General features: G+C 49.0%; 4 protein-coding genes across 4 annotated transcripts; 1 reads left to right on the forward strand and 3 right to left on the reverse strand.

Annotated features, from left to right (window-relative positions):
* Positions 1 to 301: 301 nt before the first annotated feature.
* F4813DRAFT_378713 (Serine/threonine-protein phosphatase PP1) lies at positions 302 to 1486 on the forward strand (the record flags this gene model as incomplete). The annotated part of the gene is made up of 4 exons (XM_049245362.1): positions 302 to 481; positions 549 to 950; positions 1029 to 1328; positions 1391 to 1486. 4 exons carry the CDS (start codon positions 302 to 304, stop codon positions 1484 to 1486), a joined length of 978 nt encoding a protein of 325 aa, XP_049103657.1.
* Positions 1487 to 2386: 900 nt separating this feature from the next.
* Positions 2387 to 4177, reverse strand: F4813DRAFT_169222 (Rdx family-domain-containing protein). Its single transcript, XM_049239165.1, has 4 exons — positions 3869 to 4177; positions 3666 to 3719; positions 3285 to 3455; positions 2387 to 3224 (listed from the first exon to the last, which is right to left on the reverse strand). The coding sequence occupies exons 2-4, from the start codon at positions 3711 to 3713 to the stop codon at positions 2718 to 2720; spliced, it is 726 nt and encodes a 241-aa protein (XP_049103658.1). The 5' UTR covers positions 3714 to 3719; positions 3869 to 4177; the 3' UTR covers positions 2387 to 2717.
* Positions 4178 to 5153: 976 nt separating this feature from the next.
* F4813DRAFT_385372 (GGL domain-containing protein) lies at positions 5154 to 5620 on the reverse strand (the record flags this gene model as incomplete). Its single annotated transcript, XM_049246244.1, has 2 exons — positions 5154 to 5274; positions 5331 to 5620. The coding sequence occupies 2 exons, from the start codon at positions 5618 to 5620 to the stop codon at positions 5154 to 5156; spliced, it is 411 nt and encodes a 136-aa protein (XP_049103659.1).
* Positions 5621 to 6504: 884 nt separating this feature from the next.
* On the reverse strand, positions 6505 to 16152 carry F4813DRAFT_169421 (uncharacterized protein). Its single transcript, XM_049239166.1, has 6 exons — positions 15070 to 16152; positions 14557 to 15003; positions 12303 to 14481; positions 9188 to 12249; positions 6990 to 9122; positions 6505 to 6930 (listed from the first exon to the last, which is right to left on the reverse strand). Exons 1-6 carry the CDS (start codon positions 15909 to 15911, stop codon positions 6612 to 6614), a joined length of 8982 nt encoding a protein of 2993 aa, XP_049103660.1. The 5' UTR covers positions 15912 to 16152; the 3' UTR covers positions 6505 to 6611.
* Positions 16153 to 16567: the final 415 nt, after the last annotated feature.

A 16567-nucleotide genomic window follows, 5' to 3' on the forward strand; every position in this document is an offset into this window, starting at 1 on the left:
GCCCCTCTTCCCCACTCACCTTGTCGTCACCTCAGATTAAATCTGCCTACCTTTCAGCCAAGATCCTCCCCCTCGAGTACCCCAACTGTCTAATCTTTCCCTCTTTGTTGTTAATAGATCGGTGCCTTGCCCTACTAACATCGCGACCTCCCAGCAGGCCTGAGAAGTGCATCATACATTGATACCGGGCTCCACTATACTCTTCTAGATCCCCGGTCCTCCCCCCCTACAACCCTAGGGCCCTGATCTCAACACACTTCAACTTTCGCGGGCCAACTACCTGGCAGGTCAGGAATCTAAGATGGCGGATCAACACGACGTTGATCTCGACTCTATTATTGACCGCCTCCTCGAGGTGCGCGGTAGCCGTCCTGGCAAGCAGGTACAGCTTCTGGAGACCGAAATTCGATATCTCTGCACAAAGGCCAGGGAGATCTTCATCAGCCAGCCAATCCTACTAGAGCTAGAGGCCCCTATCAAGGTATGCATATGACTTAGTGATAACATCTTCTGTCCTTGTTCGAGTTACTAACATCCCTTTGCTATAGATCTGCGGCGATATTCATGGCCAATACTATGACCTACTGCGCCTCTTCGAATATGGCGGCTTCCCCCCGGAAGCGAATTACCTTTTCCTAGGTGATTATGTAGATCGTGGCAAGCAGTCGCTCGAGACCATCTGCCTCTTGCTCGCATACAAGATCAAGTACCCCGAAAACTTTTTCATCCTAAGGGGTAACCACGAATGTGCGTCCATCAACCGTATCTATGGCTTCTACGACGAGTGCAAGCGCCGTTACAATATTAAGCTATGGAAGACATTCACCGACTGCTTCAACTGCCTGCCGATTGCAGCAATCATTGATGAGAAGATCTTCACGATGCATGGTGGTCTAAGTCCCGACCTCAACTCGATGGAACAGATCCGCCGAGTAATGCGACCAACCGACGTAAGATATCCCATTTCCAAAGCTCTACTGTCATTTGCTCTGCCAGCATTGGCCCGAGTTACCACTAACATACCTTAGATTCCTGACTGCGGTCTGCTGTGCGACCTGCTATGGTCCGATCCGGACAAGGATATCACGGGCTGGAGTGAAAATGACCGTGGCGTTTCATTTACCTTTGGTCCCGATGTTGTCTCTCGGTTCTTGCAAAAACACGATATGGACCTGATCTGCCGTGCCCACCAGGTTGTGGAAGATGGCTACGAATTCTTCTCGAAGCGTCAATTGGTCACTCTGTTCAGTGCACCGAATTACTGCGGAGAGTTCGACAACGCCGGAGCTATGATGAGTGTCGACGAGAGCTTGTTATGTTCCTTCCAAGTTTGTCTTCCTCTACTCTATACATGAATACGAATATATAACTAACGATTGTCCGCGTCTAGATTCTCAAACCTGCTGAGAAGAAACAAAAGTACGTCCATGGCGGCCTCGGAGGCAGCGGTTTCGCATCTCCAAGAAAGCAATCATCCAAGTCTTAAAGAAACAGTATTCATACGAACTTCCTCGTCTTCTAGGTTCGGCCGCTCCCGATAAGTTGCTTCTTAAGCATCCAGCCCGTTTTCGAGTCCCGATACTTGTCCTCGACCAACGATCCCGTTGGTGTCATCCTCGCCCTCCGCCGGTCTCCATAACACATACACACCTCTCCGACCGCAACGGGCGTTTTGATAATGCAGCTTCGAGTACAAATATACGATCCACCTCCGCCGCGAAAACACATGTCCTCATAACCTCACTTTGACCTCAGAACTGACGAAAGAGATGAACGGTGGTTGTTGCTATTACGCGAGAAAAGAAATAAAATCAGGTTTTCATTTGGAATGGTCTCCATGGGTATTCTCAGCCCACTCGCCCTACGTCTGTGAGGCCATGGTGACAAGGGGGAGAAAGTCTAGACAGTTAATTTTGTTTCCCCAAGAAGTGAAACTTACGAATTCATGCAATGATCTGCTTCACGGTTTTACACCTGTTGTTGCCCTTCTCCCCGTTGCCAAGTGATTTTCGTTACTGCTGTCTTGCCTGGTTTTGTGTACTGTTGATTTTCGTGTTGAGCTAGTTACGATGGTTGTGGTACGTAGTCCAAGAGAGCACTCCGTGCTTGTGTCGTGTTGAGTTAATCGGAAATTCTTACCTCTTTTCTGCTAATGATCTAGTTAACCTGACACATGCTATATGCTATGTCTACAATTACCTAATTTTGTACACGCTAATGATCATGATTCCCGAGACATTAACGTCGAGGATAAATGCCATTCACTCTAGGTCATGGTGTATTCACTTAGTTAGGTGCGTAAAAGGGGGGTGGTAGGAATGGCAATGTGATGTAGGATATATTCGGGAGGCGTATGTCACAGCATCCTTTTTTTTGCATTGGCTTTCTTGCGTGCCGCATCGTGCATTACCTCGGCAACTATCTAGGTTAGGTAGGTCAATAATATAGATGATATGTGCCGCTCTGCCGACGTCCAATAATGGTGGCCTGCAGTTACCCCAGATATGTGCCACCCGCGCACCCACCTACCTGGCAGACCTGGCTGGCGTGCTGGTTGGCTTTTTAGATGGTGTCCTCTCCTTTTCTCTCGTCGGTGGTATAGTACAGCGCAATCCACAGGAGATCTAGACGTGGCGGCAGTGAAGGTATGAGGACGGAGGGAGGGTTAGGCGGGAGGTGGGAGGTAAGAGGTAGGAGGTAGGAGGTATGAAGCATGTTTATTTGCAGTCCTCGCACTCGTCCTGCGTGGCGGCGTTCGTCCGCGTGCTCTCGGCCGTCGGCTTGCACGCGGGGCCGCCGATGGTTTCTCCCGGGTGGGTATTTAAGCCGAGGGCATTTTCGTGCTCGGCTTTCGACGGAGCAGCAGCGGGTGCATTTCCGGCTCCGATCCCTCCTTCCCTTGTACCTTGTTGCCCCTGTGCCTGCGCCTGAGCCTGCGCCGCGCCGGTCTTCGCTTTGCTAGACGAGTAGTCCTTGTCGACGTGTCCTAGGTCCCGGCCGGGCTCGATGGCGTCGCGGACTCGCCGCTTCAGTTCCTTGGTCTCGGGGAAACCGCCGTCGGTCTTGCGGTCCCAGAGAACGCGCTGCTGTGTGGTGGGAGGGGAATGGGTGGCGTTGTTGGGCTGCTGGAAGAATATCTCGACGACGAAGGTCCCGCCTGTAGAGGGCTGCAGGGCTACTTCGCCGAGGGAGGTCGAGAAGGTCGAGAGGAGCTCTTGCGCGAACTGTGTGAGGATATTGTTAACGGTGTTGGTACTAGGTGAGATATAATACATTGGGCTTACGTATGCGGCTCTCAACATCCATTTACATTGTGTACAGAATCGAATGGTGATACGAGGTAGTGGAAATGGAGATTGGAGTGGTGATGCGGGGCCTGGAGTCGAAGTCGAGGTTGAGGTGGATGTCTCAGCCATTGTCAAAGTGACTTTATATGAATGATCGTGGGAATTGGTCTGTTTTATATCAACCAATGTCAATGTCTTAAGATGGGTGGGTGGTGGGTATATCCCCTGAGGCTGGTAGTATTCCGAATCGTTACCATGCTAATTACCTATGTAGGTACGCATAGGAAATTCGGATTCCCATGGAAGTTTATAGGTATGTATGTGGGGTGTTATGACGATTCATGGGTGAGAGATCAATGTTGTACCGGAGAGATGTACCTTAGGTATATAAAATGAGCTAAGACCAATTGAAGGTCTAGTCCGCATAAGTACCTAATTAATGTTATTTGCCTGCAAAACTCGCAACTATGTACAATACCTCCGGTAACGAGGGGCTACCGAGTTAACCGTTATTAACGTTGATTGGGCAACATATTCCAACGCGCTGGTTCGAGTGAACTCCACGGGTACGAGGCACCTACCTATTTAGAGTATAATAAGGCTCCATTAATTGTTCTCGAACTAAAATCGCGTTATCTCAAATGCTATTAGTTGATTGTTTTTATTTTTATTTTTATTTTCTTCCTCTTCATCTCCCTCACACGATTCCCACGTAGATCCTTCCTCGATACATGGGAGAGAGTAAGACTGTTAGAACGAGACACCCGCGGATTATAAACCGCGAAAGGCGCGAGGGTTACATTTACGTCTTATACCTTCGGGGCCGAAAATCCATTTGCCGCTCGCTGCGGCACACTCTGGCTGGGCACACGCTAGAGAGAGCCGTAAGCAATCGCGTGCATATTTAGCACCCGGATTTCGTAGACATTCGTATGCATTCGTACGTGAGATATACCGCGTATGAACCCGAGTGTAGGTAAGCAGAGCACTGTCAGACCGCTAGTTTATCTGCATGGCGAGTTGGAGATGATGAACTTATCAGGTGGGATCGATGGGCGCTGGGCGCTGGGCGTGTAGATACCAAAGGTAGGGTCTACAAGTCTACAGTTTTACAGGTCTACAGGTCTGCAGGTCTACAGGGCATATGGTGGATCTTTCGCGGCAGCCTTGTTGCTTGCGATCTATACATAGCTAGGATCGTGGAGAAGGATCTCTTTGTCGATGCATTACGATTGCAATTATACTTCAATATAATATGAAAACATATACAAAGTGTCGGGGGAGTCAACGTTCCCGCTGAATCTAAATGTAACCGCCGTAAACCTGTAGAGTATAGTCATAAACAAGGAAATGCTGTCATTCATCAAGTAGCAACACAGACTTGAACAAAAGAAATAGGAACAATATAGTCATGAACGAACAAATATTACATGTTGGAATTTCTCCCGTACTCTCTTCTCCGTCCCCCAATGATGGAACTGCCCGTCCATCAACCTACCGGCACATGAGAGTACCTAAAACCTAAGTATCGCAGTATGCCGGCTGGCGAATTATCGTAACATGGTCGATAGTCATCGACTCTTGGGTATTGTGTAATAGCCTTTTTATCTTTCTCAGATTATCATCTCCTTTCTCCCTCTTTTATTTGCTGTTTTGCTCCTCCTCCTCCTACTCCTGCTTACTCCTTCTTCCCGGTGATGCGTAAGAAAATTAAGTTTCACGTAGGACACGGCAGACAAAAAGAGGCTCGCTATCGTCGAAAAAAATCTGGCGCCCTAACCTGCGAGCCTCATCGCGACGTAAATCCCACAGAGCACGTTGCATCCCGTGCGTCTTCCTAACTGGAGTTGCTCATGGTATCCCGCTCTACATCACCACACAGCATCCACCGCTTTGAGGAGGCGCGTATGGATCTTCTCCCTTAGGGACGGATCCCCATACCGACGGGACCATGTAATCTCTCGTACTATTGCAATACGCGATGATGCTTCGCATCGTGTTAATAGACAGGCAATTGGTAAAGCGTCAGCATTGACTTCTCACCTCCTAGATGCTTGCGACACGGGAATTCGTTCTCGCTCCAAGTCCTCCCGTAGCCTGCTGTTAAGCTCGGTCAATCGTCGCAATTTCAGGTCGGCCATTGACTGTTTGTTCTTCTTGATTTGCGACGGGTCGCCGACATCTCGGGAGGTATATTGAGGCATGTTGATGGGGGTGGTAGACGGAGGGATGGAATCGGTCCTTGGTCGGGGTTCTAAAGATGGTGGCTGTGTGCTTGAACCACTTGCAGCGCCTCCCGACGTCTGAGAATCGTGAATCTCTATCGACGACATGATCTAGGTCAGTAAAAATATAGCTACTAATGATCATGTCTCATTGCTTATTGAACGTTGGTTCGCGAACCAGTGGAACTGATATTATATTCGCGCTCTTTGCAGCTCTATACCCCTATCGGAAGGGAGGGATGCAAGGAGGAAGCTAGCCAATTTCCAATTCGTCCGTGTCGGATTCGGGCTATTTAATCGAGACAAGTTGTTTATTGGAGAAGGCAAACAAGTACTTACAAATTAAGGCGACCTCAAGACAAAGGACAAGTTTGCAAAGAAGCTTCGGGGCGACGAAGAGGCGCAACGTCAGAACGGGTTGGTCGGGTCGTCGAACAGGAACATGAAGGAGAGACTATGGAAGCTGGGGAAGTAAGGAAGAGTTTGGCTGGCGAGTTAAAGATGGTACAAAAGTACGGCGTAGCACTGGCCTAGAATCCCTGGAGTCCTAGCTGGGTTATTATTGGTTGGGAGGATCTGAATATGGGGCGCTACTCGCAGGCTGGGAAATTGGGGCCCGTTTTGAGGGATAGTTTCGCTAAGGGGGAGTAAATTGAGTAAATTGAGTAAATTGAGTAAATTTAGAGGCACGGGCCATATATGGGTCTGTACCTAAGGATTGAAGGTTGCTCTTGCTCCTTATCACTATATTCCGTACGCGCATTACCTGACGGAAGGACGGAGCCTAGCACGATTTATGCTCCTAATGGTGAATATATCATAGAACCGAACAAATTATGCACAAACGAGGTCCTTACTAAAAGTATTTGCCTGGTTAAGAAATAAAACTTTCCTCCCGGCCATATTTACCATATTTATCAGCGTCTAATTACGTTAATTTCGCATCCATCAGTATTCACCTTCTTAATAACATTTATTCGGATGCGCCCGTAAAGGAGAGCCGTTATACTTCTGCATCATCATTTACCAAGAGATTCGCTATGCATTTAAGAATCGCTTCTCATTTCTAGTTTTCGTCCAGGCTTGGCGTTCTCAAGAGTTACCTAGGCAAATCCACCTCACCCACGGTCATTCCTGGCTGAGCTGCAAAAACCCTTATCAAGTGCTCATAGCTCCTAGCTATCTTCTCTGCCTCGGGTTCACCAAAGAGGTCCTTGCGCAAGAAAAAGTAGTGAGCGCACTCACCATCTGGCTCATCAATGGTGTCAAGGTAAACGTCGTAGGGCACATTTAGATCGAACCCCATCATACGGAGCTCATTGTTCTCACCCCAGGGTATTGTCTCGCGCTGGCCCATGCGGTAATCGGCGAAGACCTGGAAAAAGGGATAATCTTTGGCCTTGCGCTGAAGGCCAAGCCTAAGAACGAATTAGTGGGAGTATGCGGAGGAACCACTAAGGGGACCAGGAGGACTTACTCCTTCACGAGCATCGGATAGGGGAGCTTTGAGTGCGCCATGCCCGCGAGAGTCTTTCTACGCGTAGCTTCCAGCAATTCTTCGAATTTGGTAGATCTGTAACTCAAAAGACGCACGAGAACGAGGTTATATAACGGACCGATGACATCCATGTCTTCGACATTGTGGGTCCTTCCGGACTCAGCTACAGCTATGGTGATATCCTCACCACCGATCGTATACCGTAACAGCAGAGCTCGCAGGGCAGCCAGGTAGAATTGAAAGGGAGTGGCCTGGATACGACGACATATTTGGAAGATTTGTGCCTTCGTGTCTACGCCAATTCTACAACCAGCTCGGATATTCTCATAAGCTTTCAGAACGGGACGTTCATCCACTTTTGCCAATGTCAGGAGAGGTAGTGGAGGCGGAGTCGTGGCGAACTCTTTTCTCCAGTACTGCAACTCGGCCTCGAGCTTTCCTGCTGCGTAAGCCGCATGTTGCTGCTCCGAAGCCTCCGCGAATTGCTTTACCTGACGACTCATATGGGGGTATGTATAGTGAAATGCAAGCCACTTCAATAGGATTTGGATCGATGTTGCATCCATAATAAGAGGGTGTAGACCTGCCACAAGATAGTTGTCTGTTTCCGAGCGAGTGAGTAAGATCAGCCGCAATGTTTCTCCCCGTGCCACATCATATATGTAACCCTTTTGGATAGACATGGCTATCCTTTCTACCTCCTCTTCGCTCTCAATCTCCTGGCGTTCTAGGTGTAGGAGGGTGACCTCCAAGATGTGTTGCAATTGCTTTCCATCTTGGTCGAAGAAAGCCGTCCTCAAGATCTCGTGCTGCTGGCCTAGAGCGCTCACAGCCTTTGTCAGTCTCTCTATATCTATTTTTCCTATAATGCGAGCCCAAGCGGTGTGGTTGAGACCGACCCTATCTTCTAGGAAAAGCCCCGAAGGATAAAACCTCGCTTGTGTAAAAGACACGGGGATCGACTTTTGGATGATCGAACCAGAGCTCATAGTTCTTGGAGAATCTTGAACCAAGTCAAGATTTGAGCCAAACTTTTCCTGAGAGAAAGCAGCTGGCTTATCGACATCTATGTCTAAACCATGGGTTGTCTTCTGGCTGTTGGGGCTGTTGGAGGAGGCTGCAGAGGCGTCATCTTTTACAGAGGACTTATCCAAGCTCAGAAGCAATCGTGAAGGAATAGTCTCGGTTGCAGCGGCGACTAGTTCACCGACAGTACCGCCATTCATAATTTTGAGAACTGGGATGTTGACTTCAAGAGTCGTCATAAACCAACCGCGAATTTCTATTGCTGTGAGAGAATCGATACCCATGTGGTCGAAGCGCGTAGCACTCAGCTCAGTACTATTCATCCTGGTGACGTCGAGCTGGAAATACGAACAAAGCTTACGAGTGAAAGCGTCCCATATAATATTATAAACTTGTTCGCGGCTCTGTGCCTTTTCAAGCAACGCCTTGATCGGGAAATTGGCTCGATTATTAGTTGTGGCCGGATCCTCTACTTCTTTACATCCTTGGACCAAGTGACTCATCCGTGGCCATGATTCCCACACAGGCTGATGTTCTTCTTGCTGGCTGATCATTCGCACTCCCGAAACAAGTTCGATATGGGCAGTAGAGCCAGGACGTCCTGCGATTATAGCCTCTGCAAAGAGTTGATGGAAGTCTCGTTCAGAAGTACGGGCAAATCCTCCTGTTTGGAACGTCACGTTGCCCATGATTGAGCCTTTTGCGACCCGGGCAATATATCCTACCCCAAAGATAGGGCCAATATTTATTATAGAAGCAGCTAAGCCGCGCCTTCTACGGTGTTCCGCAAGGCTGGTCATGAAAGTATTAGCTGCCGCATAGTTCGCCTGCCCATAGTTTCCGATTACAGATGACGACGACGAGAAGAAGATAAAAAAGTCCAGCGTGTTTTGCTGGAAGATCTCGTTCAAGTAGATGCTTCCCTCGACTTTGGGCATCGTGGCAGCCGATAGTTGCTCCAGCGTCATGTCCTTGATGGCTGTGTCCTGGAGGACCATAGCACCCTGTGCAACGCCCGCAATTGGCGGCATAGTCGAGCAAATTTCGGCATAAAGTGCTACTACCTCATGTCTCTGAGTTATGTCACTAGAAGAAAGTTAATGATGGTGAGCTTAAGAGACTTTGATGCTTTATCGAAAGAGATCACTTACCACGCAGCGATTTTGACAGTGACTCCCATTGCGCGCATTTCGTCCAGCCAAGCCATCTCAACATTGGGTTTCCGGCTGCTAATGACAAAATATCGGGCTCCACGCTGTACCATCCATCCACATAGCGATAGACCGAGTCCTCCGGTGAGTCCAACAAGCCAGTAGGTTTTATTGTCGGGAAGTAATATTTGAGAATCAACAGGCTGAACTTTAACGGAGACTTCAGTACTTGCACTCCATTCGACCACAACAAGCGGTGCCAGTCTGTCTCTATCTTCGGTGATGGCATGTATAGGAACGATGGGGATATGCCCCCATACCAACCTAGAAGACCCTGTTGCTACGGAAGAAGCCCATGCAACGGCTTTCGTAAAGCGGTTACAGACCTCTTCCGCGTGTAACTCTGTCGTATCCCAAGCCGCTTTGCCAAACAAGGACTTAAGGCTGTCTTTCCTACAATAGGCCGTCAATGTAGACGCGATACGGTCAACGATTGACTCAACATTCGTAGGATACGTCATATCGACAAAGACAGAAAAGCCAGGACGTACAAGACGTGCTATATCCCGCTTCGGGGTAGCGGGGTGGATTGTCAACCAACTGGAACCTTCTATCTTCAAGGCATCAGCGTTTGTGGTTATGTATGTAATTTGTACGCCAAGAGGTGTCGCTTGTTCAGCTATGATCGAGGCGACCTCATGGCTAGGATTGAGGACTAGTGCTCTATCGCCCTTCGACAAGCCCCTCAGGACAACAGACGCAAGCAAGTGATGGGCTGTCAGCCACAAAAGTCGGGCTTCAGAACCGGGTGATACACTCACGGCGGTCGAAAACGTTCTCTGAGGACAGACAAGAGAGTTATTCTCAGACGATAAAGCAATCGTTGTGTGGTTAGAGATAGTGTTTTTCCCGAGAACCATGAACATACAGCCGAATTCAGCGACCCGGATGGGCGAGAGGAGGGAGTGGGTGGTCTGCAACTGTATGTTCTCGTGGCCTTGAAGGCAAACCGGAGGTTTCAACTCGACATCCCACCCTGAATCAGACACAGATATGCCAATCCTGTGATAATCAAGCTTGAATTGACGACGGATGTCTCGGTGGTTTGAGTTGTAGCGGTCGTTCATCTCTTCGTTCATCACGAGACGAGGTATTAAGAGTCGGCCTGCTTTATCGAGCACGAGCTCATTCTCGACGGTAAGCTTCATATTGTCTCGTTGCCACCACTTAGAAGCAGCTATGTATCGCAACATAGTCTCTGCGATAACACAATGGTCGATTCTATGAGCATCTTCGATATCTAGGAGGAGGTAATCGAGAGTCGGGTCATCGCGCGCTGCACCACGAATAAGGCCCAGCATCATATTCGCATATGGGTTATCGGCAAGCCGGCCCTGAGTGATCCAGATGAGGGTTCTTGGCAGGAGAATTATTTTTTTCAAGGCCCCCCACCCTACACTATTAAGCCGTTTGAAGATTGATGTGTCTAAATCTGTCAAACTCAGGACGACCGTATTAGACGAAATGTCAATACTGTCAAAATCTAGTAACGAGTGAACGTTTCTAATACTGCTGCAATATGGTCGGAGAACATCTGAGAGCTTGCTGGTAAGCTGAGTTGTTTTAAAGCTCTTTCCACTCAGTAGTACCAGGTCTTGGATCATCTTTGTTTCTGGAACTGGCAGTGGAAAGGCGAGCGAAAGGGGGTCCCGAAGAAACGCGATCTTATCGTCCACAGCTTGTGAGATGAAGACATGAAAGGGAATCGAGCTGTCTTCTTCTGGAGTGCTCGAGTCGATCCCCGAGAAGCCGTTATTACGCAGCAAGCTGTCCCACTTCATGGGGGTGACAGCTGGTGACAAGGTCTCTCTTTCTTTAGCACCAACCCACCAGTATGAGAACGTCCCAAAGACCGCGCCAAAGAAAGAACCAAGTGATGGTAGCAGTTCGAGCGCAAGGAAGTGACCACCAGGTCTAAGGAGGCGTCGCAAATTACCCAAGGTCCGATCGATGTTGGGCGTCGTATGTAGGGCGAGAGACGCTATGACTATATCATACGACGCCTCAGCGAATCCTTGATCTCTCAAGTCCTTCGAAGCATCAGATGGCTTAAATATCACCTTGTCCTTGAACATGCCAAGCCTGGCTTTTACTGGATCAAAGGAGTCGGGAGTAACTGTAGTGATGGTGTAAGAGGCAAATTTTAAGCCGATTTCTCGTAATATCGTCTTCGTTGCAGTGCCTATTTCTCCACCAACCTCAAGGATATGCATTCTCGGATATCGATGTACAATCTGCTTGAGTATCTGGGTCAGGTATATCGTGAAAGTCTCTATCCCGAAACCGTTGGTGTACCACTCCTCTATGAGGTTGGCTCGCATGGCGACATCCATAGATGATATGTCACCCTTGACAATATCAACTAGGCTCTTTCCAAAACTCAAGAGAATTTTCATATCAATCTTATCCGCAAATGGCTCACATGCCGCAGTAAGGATTTCCGGAGTGTCCTGCTCCCATTCTGGCTGCCAAAATAGCGATTCCCCAGCGTACGGCAGGGAACCGATATATGATGCAAATTTAAACAGGCCTTTGTAAGGCCCCTCAGCCCTGGATAAGTGATGGAGTGGTATCTCTCGATCTAGAACGCGTAAATAATAACTCGCAACCCTTTCAAGAACCGCTGGTAGCATGAGTTGGTTTGACATCGGAGAGCCATTGCTATCTATAACACGTGCATCTGGGTCTGCAACACCCCATACGACATTAGAAAAGATTTCTTTGTCATTGCTCGCTGTCTGCCGGGAGAATGGCCTGCATTCTAATCCTTGGACTTGAACCATCGCATGATTAAAGTCATCCGGATAGACATCGATATCGCTTACCAGATTGACATGAGGAAACGCTACGGGAATAACCGTGTCAATGGCCCATGATGTCTGCTTGTCTCTGGCTTGCGCGCATAGATCTGGGTTGATAGCGATGCGTGTGATACTCGTAGGGAGGTGCATTGAATTTTGTGCTCCATCATCAGGGGACGCATATGTCAGAAAAATAGATTGCTATGACGCCAATTAGCAGGAAACCATGAACATATTGGGTGTCTTCAACATACGAAAGCGGCATCCAATGCTGCAGGATGAATCAGGAAACTTGATGGCTCGAAAACTGCAACAAACCCTGATGCGGCACCGAGCGATCTTTTCATTCTTTCTAGCGCCTTAAACTGACCACTATACTGGTACTCAAGCTCAGATAGCGACTCATAGAATTTCCCCTCATCAACGGGCAAAAGATTTGGCCGCTGTGGGAGCCGAGGAGGAAGAAGTGTATGACAGGGTTCGCCCAAGTGAATTCGTACACGGCCACTGGCTTTTAACTCGAGCGGGTCAGTACCCTTCCCAGATGTCGCATGGTATTTGAAATCCGCTTCGATTGTTTCTTTGTTACGTCTCGTGATATTCGCCAGGGAAACGATGATCTCTATACTCACATCATCCGGATCAAACACAAGACCTGAGGCGATATTCATATCATGAATCTCAACTAGTTTGGCGGGATTGTCTTCGCAAAGTTTCAGGGCAGCTTCCAGTACACTAACGACATAACCCGTCGCGGGAAAGATAACAACATTTTGTAGCCGATGACCTAGAAGCCACTGGACTTCAGAAAGACGTAGGGTATGGCGCCATCGCATATCTTGCACGGTGCTATCCGGGGTCAAGTGGCCCAGGAGTCCGTGAACTGGACCTGGGCGCATACGCACAGCTCTAGCGTATCTTGTTTCATGCCAGTACTCGTTTTCGTGATCCCACACGTACGTTGGAAGCCCCTTTGCTATTCTGGGGATCGAGTTGCCTGACACAAACCGGTCATAGTTCTGTAAGTCGATGGCTCCTTTCCCAATATGCGACCAGGCCTGGCCAAGACCGTCGGCAAAAGACGTAACGGCCGAGACGCCGCGGTGAAACAAACCAGTATAAGGAACTTCTAATGATAATTGTTTCTGTATGGTCTGAAGAGTAGGGCCTTTGAGTGCCGGATGGGGACCTAGTTCGATAACGAGATCAAGATATCCCATAAAGGTACAAGCGTTATTGACAGCTTCCATAAATAGGACTGGTTTTACCATGTTGTTATCCCAATACGGACCCTTCAGCAGATCATGCTTGCCCATCTCCGAGCCATAAACACTCGAGAACCAAGCAGATCGGCCACCAGGGCCGACCTGTATATCCAGTGTTTCAATAGCATCGAGATACTTAGCAGAACATACCTTCATATGGTGAGAATGATAGGCAGTATCCACCTTAAGAATTCTAGCGAACTTCTTTTCGTCTTTGAAGACGATTCTCAACTCTTCGATAGCATCCTGATCTCCCGAAAGCGTCACACTTGTAGCTGAATTAATGGCGGCCACATAGGCACGACCCTCGAACTCAGGAAAACCAAGGAGATCTCGAGCATCGTCGGCAGATGTTCCTACAGCCATCATAGCGCCCTTTTGTCTATCGTAGCCCCGTGCGAGCTCTGAGTACAGGCCGCGGTAGTAGGCAATACAGATAGCATCTTCGGCCGAAATCAAACCCGCCGCGTAGGCTGCTGCAATCTCGCCGGACGAGTGGCCAACAACAGCGGTAAACTCGAGACCTGCAGAACGTAAAAGATCTACTTGAAGAATCTGTACCGCCGTGCAGAGAGGCTGAGAGAGGGCAGCTTCAGCGATACGTGAGGAGGAAACGTCTTTTTGCAGTTCTTGGAGCAGTGACCATGTAGGACGGTCAGCGGCGGGGAGTCGATCAAGCCGACTTTCAAGGTTTTGTATGATTCGTCTTGAAGCAGCGGAGGACATAATCAAATCCAAGCCCATTTGAGCCCACTGAGCGCCCTGTCCTGTAAAGACTCCTAAAACTCGATGCTTCTTAGTATCATTGGTTTGGCGCCTTACACGAACACCGACGCGTTGCTCGGAATCAACTCCTGCGACTTTCAGCTTTGCCTCGAGTTTTTCACAAAGCTCGCGATGAGTAGATGCTCCGATGGCGATAGCTACGGGAAGACGAGTCCGTCGTGCGTCCAGCGTGAAGGCAATATCCCTCGGATTATAGGCCATCTCATTTTCGCGTAGGTTCTGGCAGATTTCTGCCAAGTAGGATTTGAGGGAGTCTTCCGAGGCTGCAGAGAAGACGAAGGGAATAAATATGGTTGTCATTGACTTGCTTGGTTGCAAGAGCTGGGCTGGTGTCGCATAGCTTTCGAGGATAGCATGAGCATTGGTTCCGCCGAAACCGAAACTAATACGGCAAAGTGTTAACCTAGGAGAAAGGAAGGACTTTATTAATATTATGCAATATCATCTATCATCTTACCTATTTACGCTTACTCGGCGGGAACTGCCCTCTGCTACGGCTGGCCACGGCGTCAGTGATGTTGGGACGCACAAGTTATCATAAAAAGGCTTGATGCGCGGGTTAAGATGGTTGAATAGAAGGTTTGGCGGGATCATGGCGTTCTGAATAGCAAGCGACGCTTTTAACAAGCCTGCAATGCCCGCCGCCCCTTCGGTGTGGCCAATGACAGTCTTAATGCTGCCTACAAAAAGGGGAGCGGGTGAGCCATCTACTCTGTCTCCATTCACTCTCTCGTTGTTCGAAAAGAAGGCAGAACTGATGGCTTCGGCCTCAATTGGATCACCAGCTGGCGTGCCTGTTCCGTGGGCTTCAAAATACTGCGGCCGGTGGGTGGGATTTGTTAAATCCAACCCAGCACGTGTGTAGCAATCTCGGATGAGCTGTGCCTGCGCAGACGCGCTTGGCCTACAAAAGGACGAAGAAGGATGATTAGCCCCTATCATAAGCAACAGCACTTGGGCTTACGCTTACATGGTTTGTCCGGGTGTTTTACCGTCCTGACTAACCGCCGTCTCGCGGATGATGCACTCGATATGGTCTCCATCAGCCTCGGCGGCTTGACGCGTCTTAAGCACCACGGCCGCCACTCCTTCTCCTCGAGCGTAACCGTTCGCTTCTGCGTCCCACATACGCGACCGGCCCTCGGGTGAAAGCATTTGAAGGTTAGTCTCCGCGATGAAGGTGCCGGCGTCAAAAATGAGATTAGAGCCCGCCACGACAGCCACGCGCGAGTGGCCTGAGCGCAGCTGCTGGACGGCGTGGTGCAGAGCAACTAGGCTGGAGCTACACGCCGTATCGATGGTCATGGATGGACCATGCCAGTCGAAGAAGTAGGAGACCCGGTTGGAGAGCATAGTCCGTGACGTACCGGTAGCATGGTATTTGCCGAGGTTATCATGATCCCGGTACATAATAAGCTCGTAGTCATTTACCATCTGGCCGGCATATACCGCCGTGTCGGACCCTCTTAGCTTATCAATGGTCTGGCCACCGGCCTCGAGCGCTTCGTAGACGGTCTCGAGGAGCAAGCGGATCTGCGGGTCCAGTACGTTTGCTTCGGCCGGGTTGATTCCAAAGAAGGCAGCGTCGAAGCGCCGATTTTCTCCCTCTGCCGTCAGAAGGTATGCCTCCTTGACGTTGGTATGGCCATGATATTGTCCATCTTCTTGGTAATATCCTTTAAGGGCCGGTACCTGGCTTGCTACAAGCCTTGGTTCGCGCAGAAGGGCCCAAAGTTTGGACGATGAAGTGGCATTACCGGGAAACCGACATCCAGAGCCAATAATGGCAATCTGCTGTTCCTCGACAGCCATAGTAAAAGTATTGTTCTCGCTAAGACGAGTGTGGATGCTAAAAAGAAGCAGGGTTCATGACCTTCTTAAAGACATTCATCTAAAATGAAGAACATGTTCGGTATGTATAGACAGACTCTCGTAGACAGGATAGAGTTTACTGTTTAATTCCACCTCGGGACATCATCTAAGTACAGTTATCTATTTCCATTGAACTAGACCTCAGCCTTACTTGCTTCCCCGGTCGAGGGCTCGTCGTATTAAACCAACTACACCGGTCTAATAGAGCCATGTAACGAGACCTGTTAGATACTTTGCGAATAATACGTGATAAGTACCCCGACAGCCCTTAACTATATTACCCAACAATCTTCTATCGAGTTGGAGAAGGTTGATTGGGTGTCAGCAAGCAACTGCAGAATGCTATAAATAACACATTTTGACTTCATGGAAGAGACAAGGTGTACATACTGTGCTTAATACAGAGTTGCAGTAGAATCTGTCTTCTGCTAGTTGTTCAAAATGGGGTATATATTAGGTACCCAGGTGTACGCATAGGGCATGTTAGGACTCTTGCATACCTACTTGCTGTGCCGCCGCTGTGGAGTGGCGCTATTCGGACCGTACGGTGTAACACGGCGGTTAACTAGATACATAGGATTCAAGTTTGCGGGAAC

Source organism: Daldinia decipiens (assembly GCF_022478715.1).
Source record: "Daldinia decipiens strain CBS 113046 unplaced genomic scaffold F4813scaffold_3, whole genome shotgun sequence".
Lineage (NCBI taxonomy): Eukaryota > Fungi > Ascomycota > Sordariomycetes > Xylariales > Hypoxylaceae > Daldinia > Daldinia decipiens.